The 23,943-nt window shown below is 33.4% G+C and overlaps 1 protein-coding gene across 1 annotated transcript in view; it reads right to left on the reverse strand.

The window, feature by feature from the left end:
* SNTG2 (syntrophin gamma 2) overlaps window positions 1–23,943 on the reverse strand; it is a 126,919-nt gene that overhangs the window by 59,386 nt on the left and 43,590 nt on the right. The window contains exons 7-9 of the mRNA XM_026037069.1: window positions 23,147–23,234; window positions 18,889–18,980; window positions 5,058–5,185 (exon numbers count right to left, since the gene is read on the reverse strand). Of these exons, the coding sequence (XP_025892854.1) occupies window positions 5,058–5,185; window positions 18,889–18,980; window positions 23,147–23,234 (308 nt within the window). The remainder of the gene's footprint in view (window positions 1–5,057; window positions 5,186–18,888; window positions 18,981–23,146; window positions 23,235–23,943) is intronic.

Consider the following 23,943-nt stretch of genomic DNA (forward strand, 5'->3'; position numbering starts at 1 on the left):
CAAGAAAGTRCTCTCCAGACAATCTGCTCTTTGAAATTTAAGAAATGAGGGTCTTTAGTACTGTAAATTATATAGCCTCATATTTTCAAATAATGATCAAGGTGCTAATACAACTGGGTTATTAGTAGAAACTATGGAAATGAAAATACATCAAAGTATTAAGTATAAATCTGGATTACWTTTCATTTTTGTTTTAGCTTAAGATTTTGCTTCCCATGCTGTAATTTTGCCTCTTGGATTAGTAGAATAAGATAACTGAAATAACACAGAAATTAGTTCTACAGAAATTTTCTTAACTGATTTGCTAGTAGAAGCAACTTCCAGCTGTATGCCATCACGTCTGTAATAATATATGCAGAAAAAGTGAAAATTTAAAATAATTTTAAATAATAAAATTTGAATAATTTTAGACTATTCCATTTAAATAAAATTTAAATAATTTTAAATAATAATAAGACATCCTACTTAATTTCTTGTAGGAAGGTTGGTTGTATCTTAATGACGCCTGTACAGATGACTTGACAAGTCAACAGCTTCAGTCTCATATATAATATGTAGATGTCTCTAGTTATTTCCTGACAGAAAAGACAGGTAATAAAATCAATATTCACATAATAATTATTGGACTGTCCTGGCATTGTAATGCTCATTCAGGTTCAGTTTCCGCTCATGTTTTGTAAACYGTTTGGCAACAGAACAGTCCATGATAACTTAATTGTATTAATTACTATCATGAATACAGAGAATAGTAAGTACATTTTTAAAATTTTATGCAAAGGATTACTTCTTGAAGATTTCCATCTCTCAACAGGATTTAAAAGTATAATTTATATGATATATRAAATTCAGACATGTTTGTTAGGAAAAATAGATGTTCATCTCTATCACTTACTCAGGATGACTGACCTGTACTTTCCTGGGTTCTCCTCCTCCTTGCCCTTTTTGAAGGACACCTTCCTGTTCTCTGGGACCTTTCAAAGATGATGGAGAGTGGCTTAGACATTCTACTTCACTTGTTGTATGAGGAACAAGTACTAAGATTTTTCTTACCTGATTACAGATTATCATCTGTACTCAGTGCTGATCTCTAATTCTGTGTGGCACATTTCCTGTCTAGATTTTATTTCCTGCCTATATTTTGGAGTTTTTTTTTTCCCCTATCTCATTTTAGTTAAGAGTATGTTGCTCTCCGTCTGTGGAGAGATTTGCAGAATGTCTAGACACTTCTCAGATATCTCTGTGTTTATATTCTGCTGAACTGACCTTAATCTGTAGCCTGCATTTACTTGATTTCTGACAACTGATTCCCAAAATATTTTGCTGCTTGAGCAGCATTGTGACAAATTTTAAGTCCTTAAGGATCAAATTGCTCTGCTACAATAGTTACATTCACTAATGCCATCTCCTGCACTTTGTATTATTAGTTTGCATCCCATTTCCATTTGTTCCATCTTTATAAGATGTTCCTCTCCTTTTCTGTACTAATGACGCTAACTTTGTCAGCAGTGAGTTTGATTCGTGTAGTTCTATGTTCTGCATCAAGAGCAGTCAGATTAGTCATTAAGGCACTCCATTATCTGTATCTATCCAAATCAATACTTTCTTTTTCATTACAAATTCCTATCATCTTTTCTTTTTACCAATGTTACTGTCTGCCACGGTTTCCTGCCTGATCRCCCCCTTCTCTTGAGCTGGATTCCAGTTTGGCTGTGGTGTTTTTCATTTAYTTATTCTTTGTTCAATTCTAGACTTCCATTATCTCAAATTTTTTTGTTTCATTTCTTACTCTTCTATTTATTTACTTAATTAAAGGTATTTTATTAACCCGTTGAAGTATTAAAATGGGAAACAGATGACTTAAGAAAGATTAACTCTCTTAAAAACCCAGTACCCAATTACAAAAAACAAAACAAATAAAAACGCAATATATTGCAATAATTACAATGACTGGAATATTTAGAAAGAGAAAATAACACCCAAACCTAATTAAGCTGTTTTTATAATTGGGATCAYAGCTAAATGGAGTCATAGCTGCTGTGCCTAAGCTACTTTCAGTCCACTCATTTCTTGAATATAATTTCCATCAGCTTTCAAAGAAGTACTTTTCTATTTTCTGTCTCTAAACCCATAGTGTTTCAGAGGTTATATATATTATAATGTTCAGAGTTCTTAAAACTCTGGACAATACAGAAAATAAAGATCATTACACAGTATTGCCATTATCTGTTATAAAGACTAAAAATATATACATTATTATTTTTATACACTTCTTTTTTGTAAATAAGGTTTTCTCTAAGAAAACTGAAGGTTCTTTTGTCTCTCTTTTATATAACTACAAACTTGTGAACTGCATACTTTGGGTGAGAAAGGCTTACTGATCTTAGTATTTCACTATCAAACTTCTAACCACAATTAGTGACCAACCCTAATACTTGCATTGAGAAGAGACATCTGCTACATTTCTGATCTTCCCTTTAGGATCTATGAATGTTCTCCTCTTTTTGTATCGTATTGAGACAAACACACTTCATCGTCTTGCCTTTTGCAATATTTATAATCTTCAAGTATAAGGACGGAAAAAAATCCTTCCCATTCTCTCTGGTGTCTGTTAATAGCTATGGTGATTACAAAATGTAAAATATATATAAGAAAAAAAAAGAAAAAAAAAAGTACTCCTTGGCACTAAGTCAACAGACTTAAGACTTCATAAGAAAAATCAAATGAAAAGCAAGTGAAATGAAAAGCCAATATAAGTCCTTGTATTGAAGAAAAGAATAAAAGTCAAACAGCTACAAATTTTCCTGGCCAATTGATGACACAAGAGCTAGAAGTATGTGTTTTCTTGCCAGAGTTACCAGAAGGCTGCGATGAAGTACCAAGCTATTTAGTTTAACCATAAAAGGAATGATATAACCTAACTCGATTAGATTAGACTTGATCTAACAGTACATTAAAATTATATTATAGTCTAACAGACAACTCTAGTTTATAGAATAATTCTAATCCAATACATTGACAAACTCAGCATTCTTCTAAATTACAGGCAACAAAAAGATGGCTCTTCAGTAATATATCAGACTCTGTTTGACCTTATGGTAGGCAATCTCCTTTTTGTTCATAAGTTTGTCTAAAGTCAGAGATTATTTACAACATGAGAAAAAGAAACATGAAAAATATGATAGATAAGAAAACATAAGTGAACGAGATGATCCAAAGTGGCTGACAGCAGCTTCTTAGATCACATTAGACTTAAAGATAATATATGTACCATACAAAACTAGGTTTTAAAATAAACCACAGAAATTAAGTGAATAATTTTAATAAAAAAAGAATGCTGTGGCTATCTACAAGAATTTCAGAGATGAAAAAGCCAGTTTTCCATTGGTTAAGAAAGGACTGAAGAAAGCAATGTATGTTACATGCATGAGTGTGTAGATAGCACGATATAGACTTTATAGGTATAGATATAGACTTTAATATACAGGATGTAAGAGCAGTCTGGTATCCCTCATACAAGAATACAACACTAGTAAGAACAGAGGAATGGCCTCATTATCAATTAATCCTGCAGTGTTATTCCTTTAATGCTACTGTGCATATTCCTCCAGKATTGGCAAAACTGAAAAGCAGCAGGCTGCATATCACTGGAACTGAAATATCATGTGATAACGACTGGCTCTATGGAATGACTCCAATGTCCTGTAGTGACTGAAAAAAAAAGCAGAAGAATAGTAGAAGTGAAATGTGTACAGAAAGTATGTATTGGAGCCACATGTGTCACAAAAGCCTGTATCTACCAAAGGCCAAGGCTGAAAGTGCTGCGTTTCTCATTCCTTACACACACACACACACACACACACACACACACACAAAAGTATAGCAAAAGGTGTTAGTTTTTTCCAAGACAATCTCACATTGCTTACATTTTCTGAATCAGAATCCATTTGAATTGTTCCAGGTACTGCACAGAGTGCCCAGAATATGACTGAATCTGTTTCTAACTAGCAGCTTGATAAATGAACTCAATTATTTAAACATGTTAACTTCTTCACGCTTATCCTTTAAGTGCAATAATACTGATCATAAGAGTTGATGTCTAAATATGCATACAGAGACTGATTCACTTAACCCACAGGAGAATATAAAAGCTTTGTTGAGATATACTTATTTTGGAATGAATGGAGGTCTTTTATAGATTTTGGAGAGTGACTATATGAACTTGCCAGCTGATGGAAGGAGAAAGAAAGTGGCGGAGAGGGCGATGCTTTAGTAAAGAACCAAATAAAGACAAAGACTGGGGAAAACAACTAAAACTTTTATGTCAATATTATAATTATTTGATCTCTGATGCTTTAATGCAAAGTCTGGAAGAAGAGCCGCCACCTGCTTCAGATGACAGTATACATTTTTACACATCTTTCTTTTTGTTAGTCCACAAAAATCATCTTGTCTATCCTATTCTGCAGCTGCTTTATAAACCATTGCTTACATCGCAGAGATGCAAAAAGATTCTATCATCAAACATACAACATTCTGTCATCTATACTCAATAAAACTCTGTTACATTACAGTCAATGAGTTTCTATATGACAGTGGTATGTAACATAGTCACAAGAATTGTGCAGTATCTCATTATTTCTTTTAATACTGGTGTTAATCGCTGGTGTTAAGTGACAATATGGGAACTTGGGAATATGGAATATAGGAATACTATATTACAGAGATATGGAGTGAAATGTAATATCTTACAAATTAATTCAAGWAAAGCCAAGGTTAACTTCTGAACTATTTGCTAATGGCAACTAAACTCCAAGGAGAAAATGGATTATGGAAACATATTTTATGGAGCTATATTTACCACACTTCTTTTACTTTGTCATTGTTATTCACCAGGTAGGACATCAACCTTAAGAGAAGATGACCAGCATATATATATATRTTTTTACAATAAGAGCTGAAGACTTTCATAACACAAAGCATTCTTGTATAGCCAGCACTCCACAGCAAAATATTAAGACCCACTAGCTAACCCAGTGCCTCCTTTTTAGATTACAAACCTTAATTTATCTGTTCCAGTTTTGTACCTCGAGATTCGAGCCATTGATAGAGGAACTGATAGGGCATCTAGCCAGCGCTTCTCATATTTTGGTTCATTAGCTATAGGTGAAGAAGGTGATGATGGAGCCTGTACAAAATAAATGAGAATTAGTAAGCACAGTCTACCAGACAATATAGTGCATAAAGTATGAATATRCATTTCTGACGGTGCTCATCTTGGAAGGGAATAATATAAAGCAATACAATTATTTAAGAAACTCAGGATCTAGTAGAAAAAAAATCAAAAACTTCTGTTTAAGAAATGGACACTGGCCATCTTGATACTATGCTTGTGATACAAGTTCAGTACTTCAGAAATTTTAACTTCTATAATATATGTAAAGACCATAGCAGATATGCAGAATATTGATTTCATATTTACACATGGTGACTTTTGTGCATAGTGTTATTTAATAACAGATTGCAAATTCTGAGTTTTGTGTTATCAATAACTATACATGTTATTGATATATTGACTGATAGATTAAAAATATAAGCATCTTTGAAGTTTTCCCCCAAATATTTATTCTAGTAAAGACTGTTGACACTATTTAAGCAGTAAAAGATATCAAAATCTCAGAAGAATGAAAATAYATGCATGGACTCAGTAGGTCATACAAGTAATGAGAATAAATAAAAGAAAATATTAAATTAAATKTGTGTAAATGTCATTGAAAACTAAGTTAAGTAAATAAGACTGGACATATTGATAAGATTGGACATAATGATAAAAGGCCCCAACCAAATCTAAATTAGAGATTATACAAAGATCAGCTTCCTTTTATATATATCTATATATAYCTRTAGATATATATCCTCCTGTGTATCACAGCTAATTATTTAAATAGTTCATGAAGGCACCAAAGAAGAAAATATGGTCAGTATTTTTTAGATTTTCACAGAATCAGTAACACTAATATATATATATATATATATACACACACACACATACACACACACAGTAGCATGTGTATAGTTCATTATTTAAGACATAATGTCCAGAGGTTTACACCACTTGTAAAAACAGAGTTTTACACCAGTGGAAGCACAGATGGAACAGTACAGTAGAAGTACATATGTCCAAATTTAAAAAGAAATGATGGCTACTGGTTTTGATTGCAATTGATTTGAAAATTGTGTTTACAGGCAGAAATCAATTCAATTAGAAACAGCTGAGTGCCTACTGTAATTCAGCTGGAATTCATTGTTCAGACTACCACACAGGATATATGATTACAATTATGTACTGCAAAATGATTACTATATGGGAACAAAAGGAACACCTAGGAGCTATAGAGCTCACAAAAATGATAACTCAAAAAGGTTTTATTGGTACTCTTATCTCACTATCTTGACATCTGAGCACTGCTTATAAAAATAGCAATATTATGGAGAAGCAGCTAAGAAAGATTCACAGATGCAGCTAAGAAGATCAACACGAGGCATCTGTGTTTTCTACCTGTTATCACAGGCTGTAGAGAGATTTTGTTAGCACAGGATGTAGTTGAAAATTTCTCCCTTTTTTTTTAAGGATCCAAATACGTACTGAATAGTACTTACAAAAGCAAAAACACTACAGGATGACACAGCCTCAGTTCTGTTAAGCCCTAGGATTCAAAAGCCATGAAACTTACTCATAATAAAGAACATTCTGAGATTTATGTCTATTTCTTTTTCTTGCTCATAAACTTTTAACATGACTATTTTTTGAAAGYTTTATAGTCAGCAGGGTTGATATTTCTATCTATTTCTTTAAATAAGCCAGAATGATTTCATAAGGACCACTGAAAGTGACAGAGGAATGCCTTCTAGAAAATGAAAAATCTAATGAAATCACCTGAATTGCTAATACTAAAATGTCTCTCATGAATCAAAATGTTTGGGGAAAAGCATTTCATTTAGAGTATTTGAAAGTCCCTAGGAAAATCCAGCTTTCATCTGACTGATATCTTCTGGTGTTKTTGCACTATGAATATTCAATAATAAAGTTCATAGACTAATTCTATTCTGTGCAATTAGCCTCAGAAGGTTCATATAAATTTCATAAAATCATAGTGAAAAATCTGTTATATATATTCGATTTCTGCACAAATTATTATATGACATAATTTCATGCACTCCAAAGTTGAAAGTGATATATACTCATCTATTTTTCCTATCCTCTCCACTTTCTAGATATGGATCAGATCTAGATAATATGAACGTAATAGCCTGGCAAGATAAGTACAGAATAATAATTAGCTAAAATATAACAAAATATAGTAATCAAAACACAGTAACTTGGACCAATGCCCCTCACTGTGGAGGGGTGTTATCAGACCAGCCCAAGACAACTGTGGTCAAACCTATGCATACTGATGAATGAACTAGACAAGGTGGTGAACACTTGACTAACCAAATTTACTAAGTACGTTAAGCAAAGAAGAGCTATAAAAATAACATCAAAATGAAAATAGTTGCAAAAGAATCTCATGACATCCAGAAATACAGAGAAAGTGATTAGGAAACAATTGTTTACTGGATCTTTTAATACAAGAAGCAGAGATATCAAGAGGTAAAGGATAAAAACAAAGATAGGATGGATGTCTTTACACAACATAGAGTGAAGCCATGAAACTTTCATTTACCAAGCTGTAGATGCTATAAACTTATATTGTGATCAAGCAATATAATTATATGTAATCAAAATCCAAACACAGCTACTAAGTGCAAAGATACAGACTTATCTCAGGAAGTCACTGTGACTGAAATCATTGGAGATRTAGAGACTATACCACAGATATAAAATTAGATATTTCTTCTGTTCCTATTCCAAAGCATGTGTTGAGGACAAAGTCCAGCGTGCTTTACTGGCTGCCCTTCAAGCCCACTGTCTACTAAACACCTGCTGCTCATGATGTAACTCTCCACATCACCCCCTTCAAAGCACTATAAAATGTGTCTGTTTAGGGATCACCTCTGCAATCACATCTTTTATCCTCTGGTCCATTTCACACCTTTGCCTTTCTGCTGAGACCGCCAACAATGCTGCCAATTAGCGCCAATTTGCTTGTAACACCTGTCCATTAGGAAATGGACTGAGCACAAAAATCTCATTTTTGACAGAACACTGAACAAGAATCAGTTTGTAATGACACATAATCACTACCCACCTGGGACAGTTGTGAACTGTTGACCTGGAGGAGGGAACGATTCTGTATCCCATTAGCAACCACTGACCTATGAAGGACAATTTAGACGAGAGCTTTGTTTTTTATTTAAAAAGCATGTTCTATAACAACTCATTTTGGGTCAACCAAAATGTCTTTCCATAAGTAGAATAAAACATCCTCTGTTAAGTGGGAGGCCTAATTAAATATGTCTCTATAATAAAGCTTCCACTGTCAGAATGCAGGAAGGTAGAAAACAGGATTGCAGTTGGTTGTGGCTGTCAACTTTTTTCTCCTGTTGTGATATATTGCCCAGAGCTTGGGCAATTGATTATTTTACCTTCAACTACCGATACTGAATTTCTACAAGGAAAAAAATATTGTGTCATTGGAGTAAAATATTTCTGAATCTTCCCTAGTAATTAAATTTACAATTTCTTTTATGGCTGCTCCTTGAAAACAGCCACAATGATTTTCTAGGTTGATGCAGCTCTTTCTTTAAACATGGGATTCAGACAGGTTGAAGCTCAGTTAAGGCAGTTTGGAAGGCAAAAAAGTACCCAGCGTCATGCTACTCAGTGTGCTTCAGCTTGCACTTTATTATACTTTTTACTTCAGGTTGCAAATACAATTTGGTTTATACGAAGGCTGGTCTTTCAAAATCTTCATAATGGATGAAGATGAAGGAATACACTCGGAATATCTGTTGCAAACATTGTCATAGCACAAGGAAGGCAAGGAAAAAGAGGTAACAATAATTGGTAGGGTATATTTTTAGAAGACTGAACTGATTAGCATCAAGTATTTGTTCCCTTTAAAGAGGGGACTTTATTTTTCTTAACTACCATGCTGTCTTGTTCAATTCTCACCAGYTTTGAGAAAGAACAAAAAAAAAGGGCAGAAGCCTTTTTTTTTTTTTTTTTACCAAAATCTGAGCTTTCAATGACTCTTGCAGCCTAGGACAGTAATGATGATGGAACAAGTCAAGGATTTGAGGTTTTCTTATTCCAAGCAATGCAGTCTTAGTCTTTGTAGCAATTTTTAACTGAAAAAAGAGCACCTCACCTTCACTTTATGGAATACTTTTATCTCCAGAAGTTACTGATAACTGAATGCCCATCCATGTCCTGTTTTGATAGGCTCTGGCAAACTGTAGATATTTGAAGCTATTTCTSCTGCTGTTACAAAACGCTATTGGAAGCATGTGGTCAAGAAATAGCTAAGAAGATGTGGGGCGCTCTACCTTCCTTGTCACTTCTCAACTCAGTTATGTGTTTGCTGGTACTGCTCTGTTCCTCCTACCAGTGATGTTTCTCCATTGGGGATGGAGAAAGACATAAACTGATGTCCTCATATGTGTTTTCTGGATATATCTGGCATTTACTACTCAGTAAATATTTGAAAGGAATACAGAACAAAGTATTAGTAAAGAAAGCAATGTTCAAAGATAAAACTCCAGGTTTAAACATTCAATAAGTTGGGTTTAAAARTTTATGAAGTGTAAGAAGATTTACTTTACATAATGTAACCAGTTAATAATGCAATCAGTGCAAAAGATTTTACAAAATGCTTGTGTTCTGTAAGATTTTTGTATTCTATCAAAACCTCTCATTTTTTTTGCAATTACTTGCATGTTCCCAGGTTTCAAAAGACTGGCAAGATACTTACAACAGCTTTTAAGAAAACTTGGATCAAATACATATGGATCACTGAATGCTTACATTGAAACCTAACCTTCAATGAAGTTATTGTTTTGACTAAGATAGAAAGGGAAAACTAACTTACTGGAAATGAATAAGTGGGATATCTATRGGAGAAAATTACAGCCTAATCTTTTGTGAGTTTCTCTTGCCTTCTGTAATATATTGATGAATAATTTATTATGCACCTTTTTTTTTTTTAGGAAATTTATCATTGAAAGTATATTATTAAACTGCTGAACTTGTCCTGTAAAAGGTTTTTTTTTTTCCTATTAAGAACATGCGCATGGAAAAGCAGGGTTAATACTAGATTACTGCATGTTGTTTACTGTGAATAAAAGAAAAGGTGATAAGGATGATATTATTTATCTTTGAATGCATTTTTTTTTTTTGTATTTACTGTTTAGTAAGCATTGTTTAAAGGTTCAGAACAAAAAGACATCTTTATTGAATATGTATATGGAAATGTTAGCTACATTAATATATTTGATAATGCAACATTGAAAATTTATGAAGTCAATCTTTTAAATATATTCAATATTTAACTCTTTATACTAAGTATAACTAAAGTTAGTTAGTTACACTGTGTGCAGTCTGGGCTCCCCAGAGGGTAGGGCGGAGCTCCTAGAGAGGGTACAGCGGAGAGCAACTAAGATGATTCAGGTACTAGAACATCTCTCGTATGAGGAGAGACTGAGTGAACTGGGCCTGTTTTCTCTGGAGAAGAGAAGGCTGAGAGGGGATATGATTAATATGTATAAGTACATGCAGGGAGAATGCAGGGAAGAAGGGGACAAGCTCTTCTCAGTGGTAGCCAGTGATAGGACAAGCGGTAACGGGTGCAAGCTGCAACACAAGGGGTTCCATCTCCCGATGAGGAGGAACTTCTTGACTGTGAGGGTGACAGAGCAGTGGAACAGGCTGCCCAGGGAGGTTGTGGAATCTCCTTCTCTGGAGATCTTCAAAACCTCCTGGATGCCGCCCTGTGTCACATGCTGTAGGTGTCCCTCCTTGAGCAGGAAGGTTGGACTAGATGATCTCTAGAGGTCCCTTCCAACCTTGAAGATTCTGTGATTCTATAAAGTTGTACTTTAACTTTTTAATTATAACTGAAAACACTAGACAACAAGTTTTGATGAATTCTGGTAAAACTTTGAATATAGTATATATTAACTTTTTCTGCATCCTTTTGGTACAAATTAGAATGTCATTTCAAATCTCCATTACTTAGAGTGTTTATCAAATCTCCATTACTAGATATATTAGAGTATACTCAAAAGAAACCCCTGAAAGTAATAAGCTTTTCAACGTAGGCCAATTTGTCTTAAAGGTAATTCTGGGAAAGGGTTTTAGAGTTTTTTAGCTTCCAAAGGTATGATACAAGTCTTTGAATGTGCTCAGTTACATTAGTTCTGATTAGTGAAACTGTTTTGGGGTTTGTCAGAAGTAGACTGGTAAGTGGTAAATTGGCAGTGGAGGGGCAGAGAACTTGAAAACTTGGCAAGCTCATCCTGTATAGCTTAAAACCCTCAGATCCAGCCAATACCCTGTGAAGTYGCACCACTCTGAAGTAGGCTTTAATTTATTTTTTTCCTTTTTAAAGTCTATATATTCTAGAATCATTGCCAAAACAATGCACTGCTGCCACCCCCCACACAATCATCATTTGTATAAATATGTGAATAAATTTGCCACCTTAGTTTTAACCTGGATCGGTTTTAACCTGTTGTGATGCCCAGCTAATGAAACATCCTATAGGGATAGCTACTGTAAACAAGAGTCAATTAGAGTGCTGCTCTAATYTCAGAATTCATTTAATGATGACATCAAAATACCTATGCATTACTTTGATGCAGCATCAATTCAGCAGAAGGTTGGTGTTTATTTACTTTTAATGGAATGCTTAGAAGCAGGTGCACAAATCCGTAACAGCTTTAAAATGACAGTAATTAGGTGGTAAAGCATGCCTCACCAAATCATTTAATAGATAAAGGCTTCTATATAGGAAACAAGGTCTTCCAGATGAAATAACAATTTGGACAAGTAATTGGATGTCTTTAAAATTCAGTGGAAGCAGCAACTTTTAATTACAGAGCTCTACTCTACATTATTTTAATTGKCAGGCATTGTTTAATTAAATGGAAAGAAGGTGAAACAGCATGTGAAACAAGACATTGCCTCCTCTCTTTCTACCACAGGGAAAAAAAAAATGATTTTAACACTGTCTCACATGTATGATTTTAAAATTGAATGGCTGCTCTCACAGACTTTCCTTTTTTTTAATTTAGTGCATGAACACCTATATACAGTGCTTACATAAGTTGTAGTAGAAACTTGAACTGCCCTGATATGCAGCAGCTATGTGTTTAAATCAGTCAGACTGTATTTCTGCTACGGGTGAGGAACAAATGTAAAACTTTTCAATTATATTAATCTATCCAGAAGTGATTTACAATGGAAATATTAATTAATATTTCATTATAGTTGTGCTGCCAGGTACTCTTACATTTTTTTTTTAATGATTCAATAAGGTACAAGCCTGACTAAGATATTTTCTGAGAATAGATATGGATTATTTGACAGGATCTTGCACCTTTTTCGTTAATTTACTTCCCTAAGGCTAGTATCTAATTGGTTCCTGAGCAGCCTCAGTGACCTTGCCTGGAATGCCCTTCCAGCTATATCCTTTTTTTTTGAGAGGGGAGATGAAGATTGTGGCAGGGAGACAAATTAATTAAATTTCAGGGAAAAAAAAAAGTAATTGTGATTCTCATCAAAATATAACTGCAGTCAGAAAATAYTATATACAGGTATATAATAGAAAAATAAAGAAAATAATGCTGAAAAGAATATGGAGTCATACTGCAAATTTGAATATATTCTAATTTCACCTATTGCAGACAGTTTTGGTGTCCTTTCCACACCCTCAGATAAAAAAGAAGTATCCCTGCACACAGAAAGGAGCTCATGCATGGGCCAAATTTTACAATTCTACACAGTCTGTGGAAGTGCACATCCTTAGGGACTTGAGGAATTAGATTGGATGGAATTTTTGGGAGAGAGCTTGTTGCCTCTTCTTTATTACTTCTGCATAGGCCAATGACAGCCTGTATGAGGAAAGCTGGAGATCTCCAGCAACCTTGGAACCACCCCGGCTGTGCCTTTCACTCATACCCAGACACAAGGCATCACTCTCTGCTTCTCTGTTTCCATGCTCATCATTATGAAGGATTGCTATTTAGAACAATAATCTACATTAACTAGGGCAACAATAGGCGGAACTGTCCGATACATACTAAAATATATATTACTAGTATATATTAGAAAAGCTTCATTTTACTACTATTTTTTTTCAGCTTCCTCATTTACTCTTCAGTCCTGTGAATCCTAACATATGTAAGTACTTCCTACTTACCACAAGCTTCTGATGCTCCTTGCAAGGGTACTTGGAGGACTGCTGTTCCTATTACTCATTCCATTGTCACCAGCTGAGAAATTGTCACTAGTTTGTTTGCTTATTCTTAAAATAGAGTTTCAAGTTTCTGACTTCTTTCTACAAACTAATTTGGACCATTTTGAGACATTTTCATCATAGGCAGCACAAGTGATGGTGACAGAGAAGAACAGATCATTTTGTCCAACAATCCATTGTAAAGGTCATTTATGCAGAGCTCTCCTCCTGGACTCCTGTATGTCTTAGGCCTTACAGAAGACCATCATTCCGTAATGTAACACTTGCTCCAAAGAATTCCTTTATGTATCTGTGCAAGGCCGGACTACTCAATACAACCAGTAAAATCCACAGAGCAAAACCGCTAACGCTAACGTGGATTCCTAGTGACCAGGCAGAAGACGAATTGCACCCCAGGATTCATCAGTTAGGCAAAACATTCAAAATATTTTAATAGTAAATGAAATGTATTAAAAAAAATAAAGCAGCTAGGGTAAAGAAAAATGCCAAGTATATAAGAAAGGATAATATGGTAAATAATAAACTTAGTTTTATTTAAGTCATTTCCTCTGTGCTATTGATGAGAAGTAAAATGAGAAAGTAAAAAATACGAAAACAACTTGTTCACAATAAGAAAGAGCTGTTCATGGAGAAAATATGTAAAAATAATAAATAAAACCAGAATCAATACAGAATGCAACTTAAGTTATATTCTCATTGGCATACTAGTTCCATAGTTCCATGCTGCACTTCTGTGTTATGTGTACATCCAGAAGTCTTAAAAAGACCACCCAAAGTCAGACGCTTTTATATGGGCTTTCTTGGTGTGTTTTTTTTTTTCCAGTGGAAACAGAATAAGGCTAGTCTTACTAAAAATGTTTAAACTTACCTTCTGGATAGAATGTGAACATCTGATGAAATAAAATGTTTTAACTGAGCTTTAACTGTTTTTTTTCTAGCATTAGATATTGTAAAATAATAAATAGTGCTCAGTGTTTTCTTATTTATAAGCTAAGAAGACTTCCTAGTCTTATTGTACATTTCTTTTCACGTTGCTAGGACTCTATGTTAAAGAACAAAACCATATTCAATTAAAACTTTAGTGGGAAATTTAACAGTGTTTAACTTTTGTGCAGAAGAAATGACTAACAAGTTTCAATGTCTGAAGAACTTTGCCTGGTGAAAGTATTAACAGATAATATCACAGTGAAAATGCCAGTCAACTCTAATCTGAATGAGAATTAAAGACAGGCAGTGCTTTTGAACATCTAGATCTGAACTAACCAACTTTATTACTCAATATCAAAATAATTTCACATACAATTCTATAGTGAAAGCATAAGAAGGGATTAATAAATTGCCTTTTTCTAGCCTATTTTTCTATGTCACCTTCTGAAAGGAGCAAGAGAAAATTGAAGAGAAAATTCAGATTATTTTCCCAAGTGTGCAGAAGAGACAGCCATTTCAAATTTATTCATGAAGTAAGAGAAATGTACTTATTTGTAGTGTATTTATCTCATTTCATATTGGTCCTCAGGCCAGTAGCGGTCCAAAATATTTAAGTGCACCTAGCTCATCTATAGCATTTTTTTTTTTATCTTCTGTTCAGCAGATAATGATGATAGTTTCATGACAGTAACCAGCACTGACACCTTAAGAGTGACAGTACTCTTAAAGTACTATAAAGCACTCTTTATATTTGTTACATTTTATGCACATGCATTACTATATGACGCAGTATAAATTAAATGTCAATTTAAAGCTTCAAGACCTGTATGTATAATACTTCCATTCTCAGTAAAAATATCATGAATTTCCAGATCAAGGAATGTGTAAGTCTACTGGTATCACTTGCTAAATGATTCTAATATAAAAAGTATTGATCTGAAATCTTGAAACTTTTTAAAATGAGCTCCAGGATAGCAAAAATACAGAATAAAATAAAACTTCAGAATGATAAATAATGTGTTTATATCAAATTGGAAGATGTCATATAACCAATCAAAAATAAAATCATTGAAGCTTTCAGATATAGTGCAGTAACTGCATCACAGTTCAATAGCAAATGACTTACTAAAAGTATTCACCAGCATAACTCTGTATTGGAGTGTCCATCCCCTTTCTTGGAGCCTTTTCCCTTTTTTGCCTTTTATGCACTTGACTGAGCTATAATTTTTACTCTGAATCCAGTGTCTTGTTTAGCATATTAAACATTTACATCCTATAGGTCCCACTAATTATTGGAAATCTGCATTTTTTCTTCTTTATAAGCTTAGCAAGTAATGAAGTAGACAATGCATTTCTTCATGCGAAACATTTTGATTTAATAGATGAAATAAAGCAACTAAGGAAATAAAGATTTAAAAGAAATATAGAAAATCCTAAATGTTTCTTTAATTTCACCTAACCAACCTAACTTCACCACATACTTTTTCATAATATAATTAGAATTCTTAAATTACATGAACACATGGAAAATCATGGTCTACTTTGATCTCAGCTCACTTATCAGAGTACCACTTTGAAACCATTTACCTTATCTCAGGGAAGCTGGATTTTCAAACAAATGAACATTCTCGCCATTTGTCCAGCAACTACCTTGTTGAATAATAATAATTTCATTGTATTTTTATTGTATTGCAATACATGGTTTTATTAAAATTTATTTCAGGCTTTTGCTTTTTCTTAGTCAGCCAGAAACCCAAGGCATCTGGACAGCAAAAATAACCATATTGTATGATCCCCATTGTTTTGTAGTGTGAATCATTGTGGTACATTACCTGTAAGMCCTTCCCTTGAGACCAGCTCTTCCTCTAGCATTGACGCATGAATGTTTTTTGTTTCCCTCACATAGTACTCAGTAGACTGTGAATCATATACAAATGAATGTATCTGTCACTTCCATCTCCTATAGCATTTTGTTACAGTGCCAAAGCACAAAATGATTAGATAAAAAGAGGGCATTTCAACACATTTCCTTATGCTCAAGAAAGTAGGTAGTGCATAGATTTTTAGGAAGTCACTACTGAAAGGCTGTACTGTTTTGGTGCATGCAATACTGAAAACTCTGACTGTATTGCATATTGCTCAAAGAGTGTAGGAAGGTTGTATATAAATCCTGGAGATGATAGCACATAGTACATATAAGAGATTCTGCACAGTTATGATCATAAAAGTATGTGTGACATAGGACTAGCACCAGAACTGAAAATGGTGTGTTAGGCTGTATGTTAACGTGACATAGCTGTATGTTAACGTGACTAGACTACTTTCTATATGATATAAGTCAGTATCCCCACAACATATTCTACTGTGTCATGTGTTATGGCCTGGCATTTAKCTGAAGTATCTCTTTTACACTGTTTTTCAGAAGAGACATGCTGAACTTTATGTTATGAACATCTTATGTTATGTTATGCTTGTAAAACTGGCATAACAGTCATTCCCTTTCTCTCATTTCTAACCCTTTCTTTGCACTGCGTGCTTTGCAATAGCTTTTCCACCCGTTAATATATGTGCACTGCCTAATATAGCACTGATCTGACTGTGGTTAAGAAGTTAGATATGACTGCAATAAAATCTCACAGATGTAAGAGATTATTCAAGTGAATTACATCTCTACTACTAAGGTAAAATTAAAGCAGTTTAAAAACTCTCAACTTTAAGTAAACCGAGACCAAATGTCAGAGGAAATGGTAGTCCAGCTCTTCCCTTCCCCTAAAAACAAAAGCATATAATTTAAAAAAAAAAAAAAAACAGAAGCACCGACTAGCTAGTAGTTAAAACCCATTCATAACCTCTTTTGAAGTTCTGATCACTCACAGCTTACTTTTTGATAAAAAATTGACTATATACTTTCCGTGTCTCAAAATACATTTTTTTTTTCCTTAGGATATTTACAGTGCTTCTTTTTTATTTCACAGGAAAAACTTGGTAATTTGTCATATTGTTTCATATGAAGGGATATCATAACATTTTTTCTAGGCTAGATAAAATGTAGATTTTTCTCTTTCATTTCACTCCTAAGCCATAGGGTGTCCTCATGTGAGCTTATGTCAAATTTTAGAAAAAGAAAGTGCTATATAAAAACCAAGTAATTTCCTAGGCATTTTCTCTCTTTTTTTTTCTTTCTGTTTTTCTGCCTATATTTCAAGCTTACTCACAGTCTTTTGCATGCTGCCTTGGAAACGACAATTCTAAACTAACCTCTTACAAATCTAAATGTCTCCAGCCACTTACTTTTCTTTCATAATGTGCAGAGTTCAAAATGTGCAATTCCCAAAGTGCAGTTATAATAGTTTTTGTAAGTTATTATGGAACACTCATGTTAGCACTTAAAAGGCATTAATTTACTAAAAAATGCTAATGCAATCACATGCAATCATCTGACCATAGTCCTCTACTTATATCATATGCTCACATGCATATGATATGATATGGTACACACGCATCCCTCCAGCACAGCAGAATGATGGACCCTGATGAYCGACTGGAGTTTTTGGTAATGAAACAATATAATCTAAACAAAATAATTACTTGCAAATAAATAAATATGAAACTTTTCATATCTAGACTCACTTTGGATCATGGGCACTATGTTACAGATATCACAGCATAGATGAAGCTCTGATTTTCAGTCAGATGAAAAATAGCTTTAAGGATTAGTTTAGAGAGCCACTGCTCAGAAAAGTGCTGTGGGAAGCAGAGGGATAYTGGTATCTTTTGATGAGTCAAATAGAAAAAGTAAAATAATCACAGCTTGCTCTACATTGGGTATACTTTATGTAAAATATAATATCCAAGTGAAAAAATTAGATTTGCAATTAGCTTGGATCTAAAGAAATTGTCACCAAGATGGTCCTTCCTTGTACAACTGCTATTTCCAGTTTCAATCTTATTTTTAAAAGATAGCAACATGACCACCAAGACAACCCATCTTCTTTGGCTTTGCCAACTAGTCTTTTTCCTTCAGAAAGGAAAAAGAGAAACCCTCATTTTATATTATGCTTTTAATGTTGTTATGTATGCTTCAATCATAGCTATTTGCTGAAGGATAAAAGAACTAGTCATCTTACAGATTAAAGGACTGATTATTATTCCYCGTAATTGCCCTTCCTCATTTCATTTCTTCCCATTTTTTTTCACTTTCTTTACTAYCATGAACACTTACTTCAGGAATTCAATCTTTAAATTCCTTTCAGAATTCCRTGGGTAAGTCAGTATTTTTAGCTTTAATAAAGTGAATAAAATTTGTCAAAAGCCAACATGAACTCATATTCCCTAATACAGTGACCTAGTCCTACTGTGGTCACTCTTAAAAGCTTCTCAGAATACGAATTTAGAAATTCAAGGATGTTGTAAATCCAGAATCTTATAGCATATGTATTTATAAATAAAAAATAAATAAAAACCTTACATTAACATTCTGAATATCAGAATGAAAAGTGATTTTACATAGTTTATATCATGTTTTTATTACTAACTTGATTACCGTGTTAGTTGAGTTTCCATTTAAATGTAAGCCACTGTCAAAGAGAGGTGATGAAGCTCCACTGCTGTGATCACTAGATGGTCCAGGGGAACCTGAAATCAGATCAAAGAAAACCGTTTATGTTAATACATTACATTATATTATATATTGTTACCATATTATGTTAATATATTATATTTGAACTAAAAAAGGAAGGTACAATGAGAACTTTCAATATAAACCACCAAAAGAGAAACATTGCTTACATTTTAGAATGACAGCCAATAAAATGTGTCTGCTATACGCGCTACTTTATACGTCTAGAAAGATAAAAGCTGCCGGACTGATATCATTATATAAAGACTGTGCTCAAGGGATATGCTGAACTTAATATGCTTAACTGTTAGCAGGATTAAGCCTTTTTGCACTGAGAATGATATATTTAAAACCAAGTAAGTAATTTAGTTACACAAATCCCATTAATTTTATGAATACATTTCTTATTCACTATTGAGTGACTCATCTTACAGCATAACCATGGTCTGTATTTATAGAAAAAGCTAGTAAGAATCTCTTAGGCTAGCACTAACTGTACAGATATATACCCTTTAATAATGCATATATTTTTGTTACAAGTGCCCATTATGTTAAAGTATGAGGTACATTTTAAAACAGTGAGATTAAAAGCAAGAAGTCACTTTGCAATGTCCATGTTGCACTATGATAGTCTCAAAAAATATCTCTAAGATAACTCTTTAACAGTTATACATCATTATACTGCCTTAATGGTTAAGTTGACTCTAGGTTAGCTTAATGCATCTCTATTTAATAACCTATTTTTGCAATAGAAGCAGTACAAAGTCACGTCATTATACATTTTTTTWAAAATGTACAATCTTAATATATAGATCCAATAACATACTTCAYACAATTACCATCAGACAGGACTTAATATTATCAAAAWAGTACATAAAAACAATTTCACAGCATTGTATTCTTCACCACTGAAAACTCATCTTTTTCTATCTGAAGAAGTCACCTGAAATTGTATGTTAAACCTTTCACATTAATAGGTTTTTCAAGTTTAACATCACAGAAGTCATAAAGTCATTCTTGGACATATATTTTCATACATATTCATTCCACATATCTGAAGGATTTAGCAAAACAGTAGTTCAACAAAAGTTCATTTTCTCCATAACAAATCTCTSTCACTTCAGTGCTGAAATTTCACAATAATACCCTGATTCTGAAGTTCCAGCATGTTTTAATTTGACATAATTTCTGTATATCTTTAAGTGAGGCATTTGTAATGGCTGTATATCTGTGATAGCCATGGAAACTGGCTGATGGCTGTTAATTTAATTAATCTTGTTTTAATATTTATTTTAAAAACATTTGGATATTTAGGTAGTTTAGATATAGTTTCATTATAYATGTCTAACCCATGCACAAATAGTAGTAACTAAAATATTTTATKCAGAGTTTCATGTATATGAACATAAAAATTTGTATTAGGATTGGTAGATGACCATAACTTGCTGGAAATAATTTCTACATTCTTGATAAAAACATTTAAATAAAATAGTTGACATTCAGTTGTCCATTGCAGATTCCCTCAATGCTATTTGGGGACTCCATTATCTCCTGTAATTATGACAAATACATGAGTAAGATTCTTAAAATGGAACTATCCTTTCTCTACTATTAATTTAACCTATGAAATACATGAATTTTAGAGATTTCTAAATTTCTAAATCCAGGTTTTACTAAAATACATTTTACATTGCATTAGAATTTATTATTAGAATTATTGTTTTAAACAGAGAAAATTGACATCTGTGGCATGGAAAAACTTAGAATGGCTAAATAACAATTTTTCCTTCTCCTTTTCTTATAGTGTGCTTTCCAATTGAACAGTTTTCTGTGATTTCCTAAGTCACAACAAACTCTACATAGCCTCTCTCAGTCTCTGTCCCCTCTCAAACTTGCAGTTGAGTTCACAAGTCTTTTCTCTTGCTCCCTGTTCATTGTGCCTCACATACTCATGGACTGCTCTCTCACACAGTTAGCACTTTAGAAACTGCCCTTGTGTTTGCTCCAATGCTTTCATGGAAGGTGCTGTTCTCTCCTCTCTCCAAGCAGAGTCAGATAAAAGGACAGTAAATATACAACACACAATGTACTCATGTGAAGTAAAACTTTTACYATCTGCTCCCATAGTCTATGCTCAAGTAGATGAGACTTCAAGCCCAATGAGTTTAGTACCAGGCAAACTCTGAAACAGTAGTTCAAGAAACACTATCTATACAACATCCCGATGGAAATTCATGGCAGATACTATGCATTTCATACACTATGAGGTTTTCACCATCTTTTTCTTACTTAGCTCTCATCTTACCACCCCCAAATCGTAATTAGACAATCAACCTATGAGAAATGTGAATGCAGACTATGATGGGCTGTACATGTTTAATTTAMCAGKTGGGCTGTTTTTTTTTTTTTTTTTTTWCTTTTAGAATCCTATCGGAATCCTTTTTCAGAATCCTTTCAGAAGGATTTTCTGGTTGAGAAGAAGATTGACCTTTACTTGAACAACAGTTGAGTACAATGAGAGAATGCAACTTAGTCTTCAAGGTGAGAAAGAGTCACAGGAAGAGATGTAGCAACAATACAGCAGTTTGCMGTTCATGAAAAGAGACTGGAACACTCTTGAGGCTTCCAGGAAGCAGAGTCAGAAGTCAGAGGTGAGCGAAAGTGTCACAGGGGACTTGCAGTGTTAATGATAAGTTGAGAGAGCACTCAGTTAGATGAAACTAAATCTGAAAGCAAGAATTCTTTTGCAATTGTTCAGGTACGGGAGCTATTTATGACCCTTTTTCATTTCTATTATTTCTGACTGAGGCACTCTGATTTTTTTAATTTAAAAAATTAGATACTCTGATTTTTATTTTAATRTGACGTGGATTCTGGTTTTAAGTTTAAAAATCATAAACTTCCTAGACCTAGAAGGTCACCAGAGCCCCTTCCACAGATGGCTGTTTATTTCAGTCAATGAATTACAATAAACATCTAAGCAAAAAAATTATCTGACTTACTAATTATGTCAGAGAAAATCTCCMATAGACAAATCTGAAATAATATCATTCCAGTCAAAACACTGGACAAAACACAAAATAAAATCGAAGGAAAAGCTTATAATGAATTTTAATTACACTACAAGCCTTGCAACTTCAGAATACTCCGGTTATTTTGTCTAACTATCAAAAAGAAAAAATTCTTGATCGACAATAAAATGTTCTCAGGAAATCTTTTCAGCAGCAGTGATCCTTATCTAAAAGGGCCCTACACAGCCCTTAATGCTCTGCTAAGCTTTCAAATGTGTAACGGACTCAGTTCCATCCACAGCAAAGAATCTTAACAACTAATTCACTAAAAACTTTGATTCCTGTCCAAGAGACAACAATCTCTTAAGGTAAGATTTCTTTGAATTTCATTAATCTATATTCAATTTTTAAACRGAAATGATAAACTATAAGCAGAGAAATAAGGGTTTTAAGATTAAAAGTATAGTTCACCTTAGAAAAGGCCTGGCAACTTTGCTTAAGAATGAGCAAAGAATAAGAATCTAGATGAAATAACAGACACTCATTTTCTAACCAGCAAATCTTGATCTGTTCAAATCAATAAAAAACAAGTACACAGTTGAATATTATTTACACAAAAAACCCAAAACAGACACATCTTAAATCTGTTTTGCTAAATTCTCTTAATCCTATGGATTCATTACACGTGGCACGTCATTATTCTTCTTGACAAAACAATCAAAATTCCAATATAGTTTATTACCTATTACATATATTGTGAATATTAAATATAAATAATGTCATGCATTTGTTTTATGYGAAAGTGTACTGCTGCATTTTATGATGACTCTGAGTAAAAATCCCTGACTTTCACTGTGAATGTAGGATTCAAATGTTTATAAATACTTCCTTATTTTATCCAATCCAAACTAATGTGAGAAACTTTCAGAAAGCATCTATGATTGCACTTCATTTTAATGATTTTTCAAGTTCATTTTGAACAAAGTATACGGAAGCAATCATGCAGCAGACATTAGATTTTTAAAAGTTAAGCAATAAAGTACATAAATAATTTTCTGTTTCTTGTGGAAAAACACTCAAGAATTGAATTCCTATTTCTCTCAGTGTCTTCTTTTTATGAGAAATACTGCAAAGAGGAAAACAAATTATTCTTATCCTTTAATTTGCCTTACCTAATGGGAGCTTTAAAAATGATGGAGCTTCCCTGAGGTACTGAACAGTGATGGTAACTTCATCGCCAGCATTTCGCAGTAGGTGTACCTGTCGGTATGACAAATAACAGCTACTTTAGACCAAAGAACCACCAGTCATGGTTCAGAACATTAATTACAATGAAATCTATTCGATATACGTATTTCTGACTGGAAATGAAGAATGCTTTGAGAATCAAGTCACATCAGTAAAAGATGAGAGTAGGCAAGACCATGGGAACAATATGAAGAAATAATATGGTAGGCAATCTGACTTTATATACTAGTTGAACATAGACTCCAGAAACTAGGATAGCACAGTAGGGATATATATATTATTGTCTATCTATCTGTGTGTCTATATGTATATATACATATATATACATGTAGGTACATATATGTGTTAGCATAATAATATACTCACTATATGTGTTACACATGCACTGTAGATATTAATATATATTTCTTACATCTGATACCAAAATGTTTTCTTGGTTCAGTTAGTTGATACATTAAACATATTTCTCTGTTTCAAATACAGGCTTGATTTCTATGAATGTCTTCATCTGTAAGTATTTGCTAAGCAGAAGAAGTGAATATATATGCATAAAAACTCACTAGATAAATTCACACATTACATGTAAACATAATAGACATCTATGTATTAAAACAACAGAATTTAATAAAGGCACACTATTGCATAAGTTTTTTTTTWAAGTAAGAAAAAAAAGACAAAATTGAGATAATTGAAATCTTTGCTAGAAGTGAATCCATCTTTC

The sequence above is a fragment of the Nothoprocta perdicaria genome, unplaced genomic scaffold, assembly GCF_003342845.1.
Source record: "Nothoprocta perdicaria isolate Ctin4 unplaced genomic scaffold, notPer1 scaffold_19, whole genome shotgun sequence".
In the NCBI taxonomy this organism is placed as follows: Eukaryota; Metazoa; Chordata; class Aves; order Tinamiformes; family Tinamidae; genus Nothoprocta; species Nothoprocta perdicaria.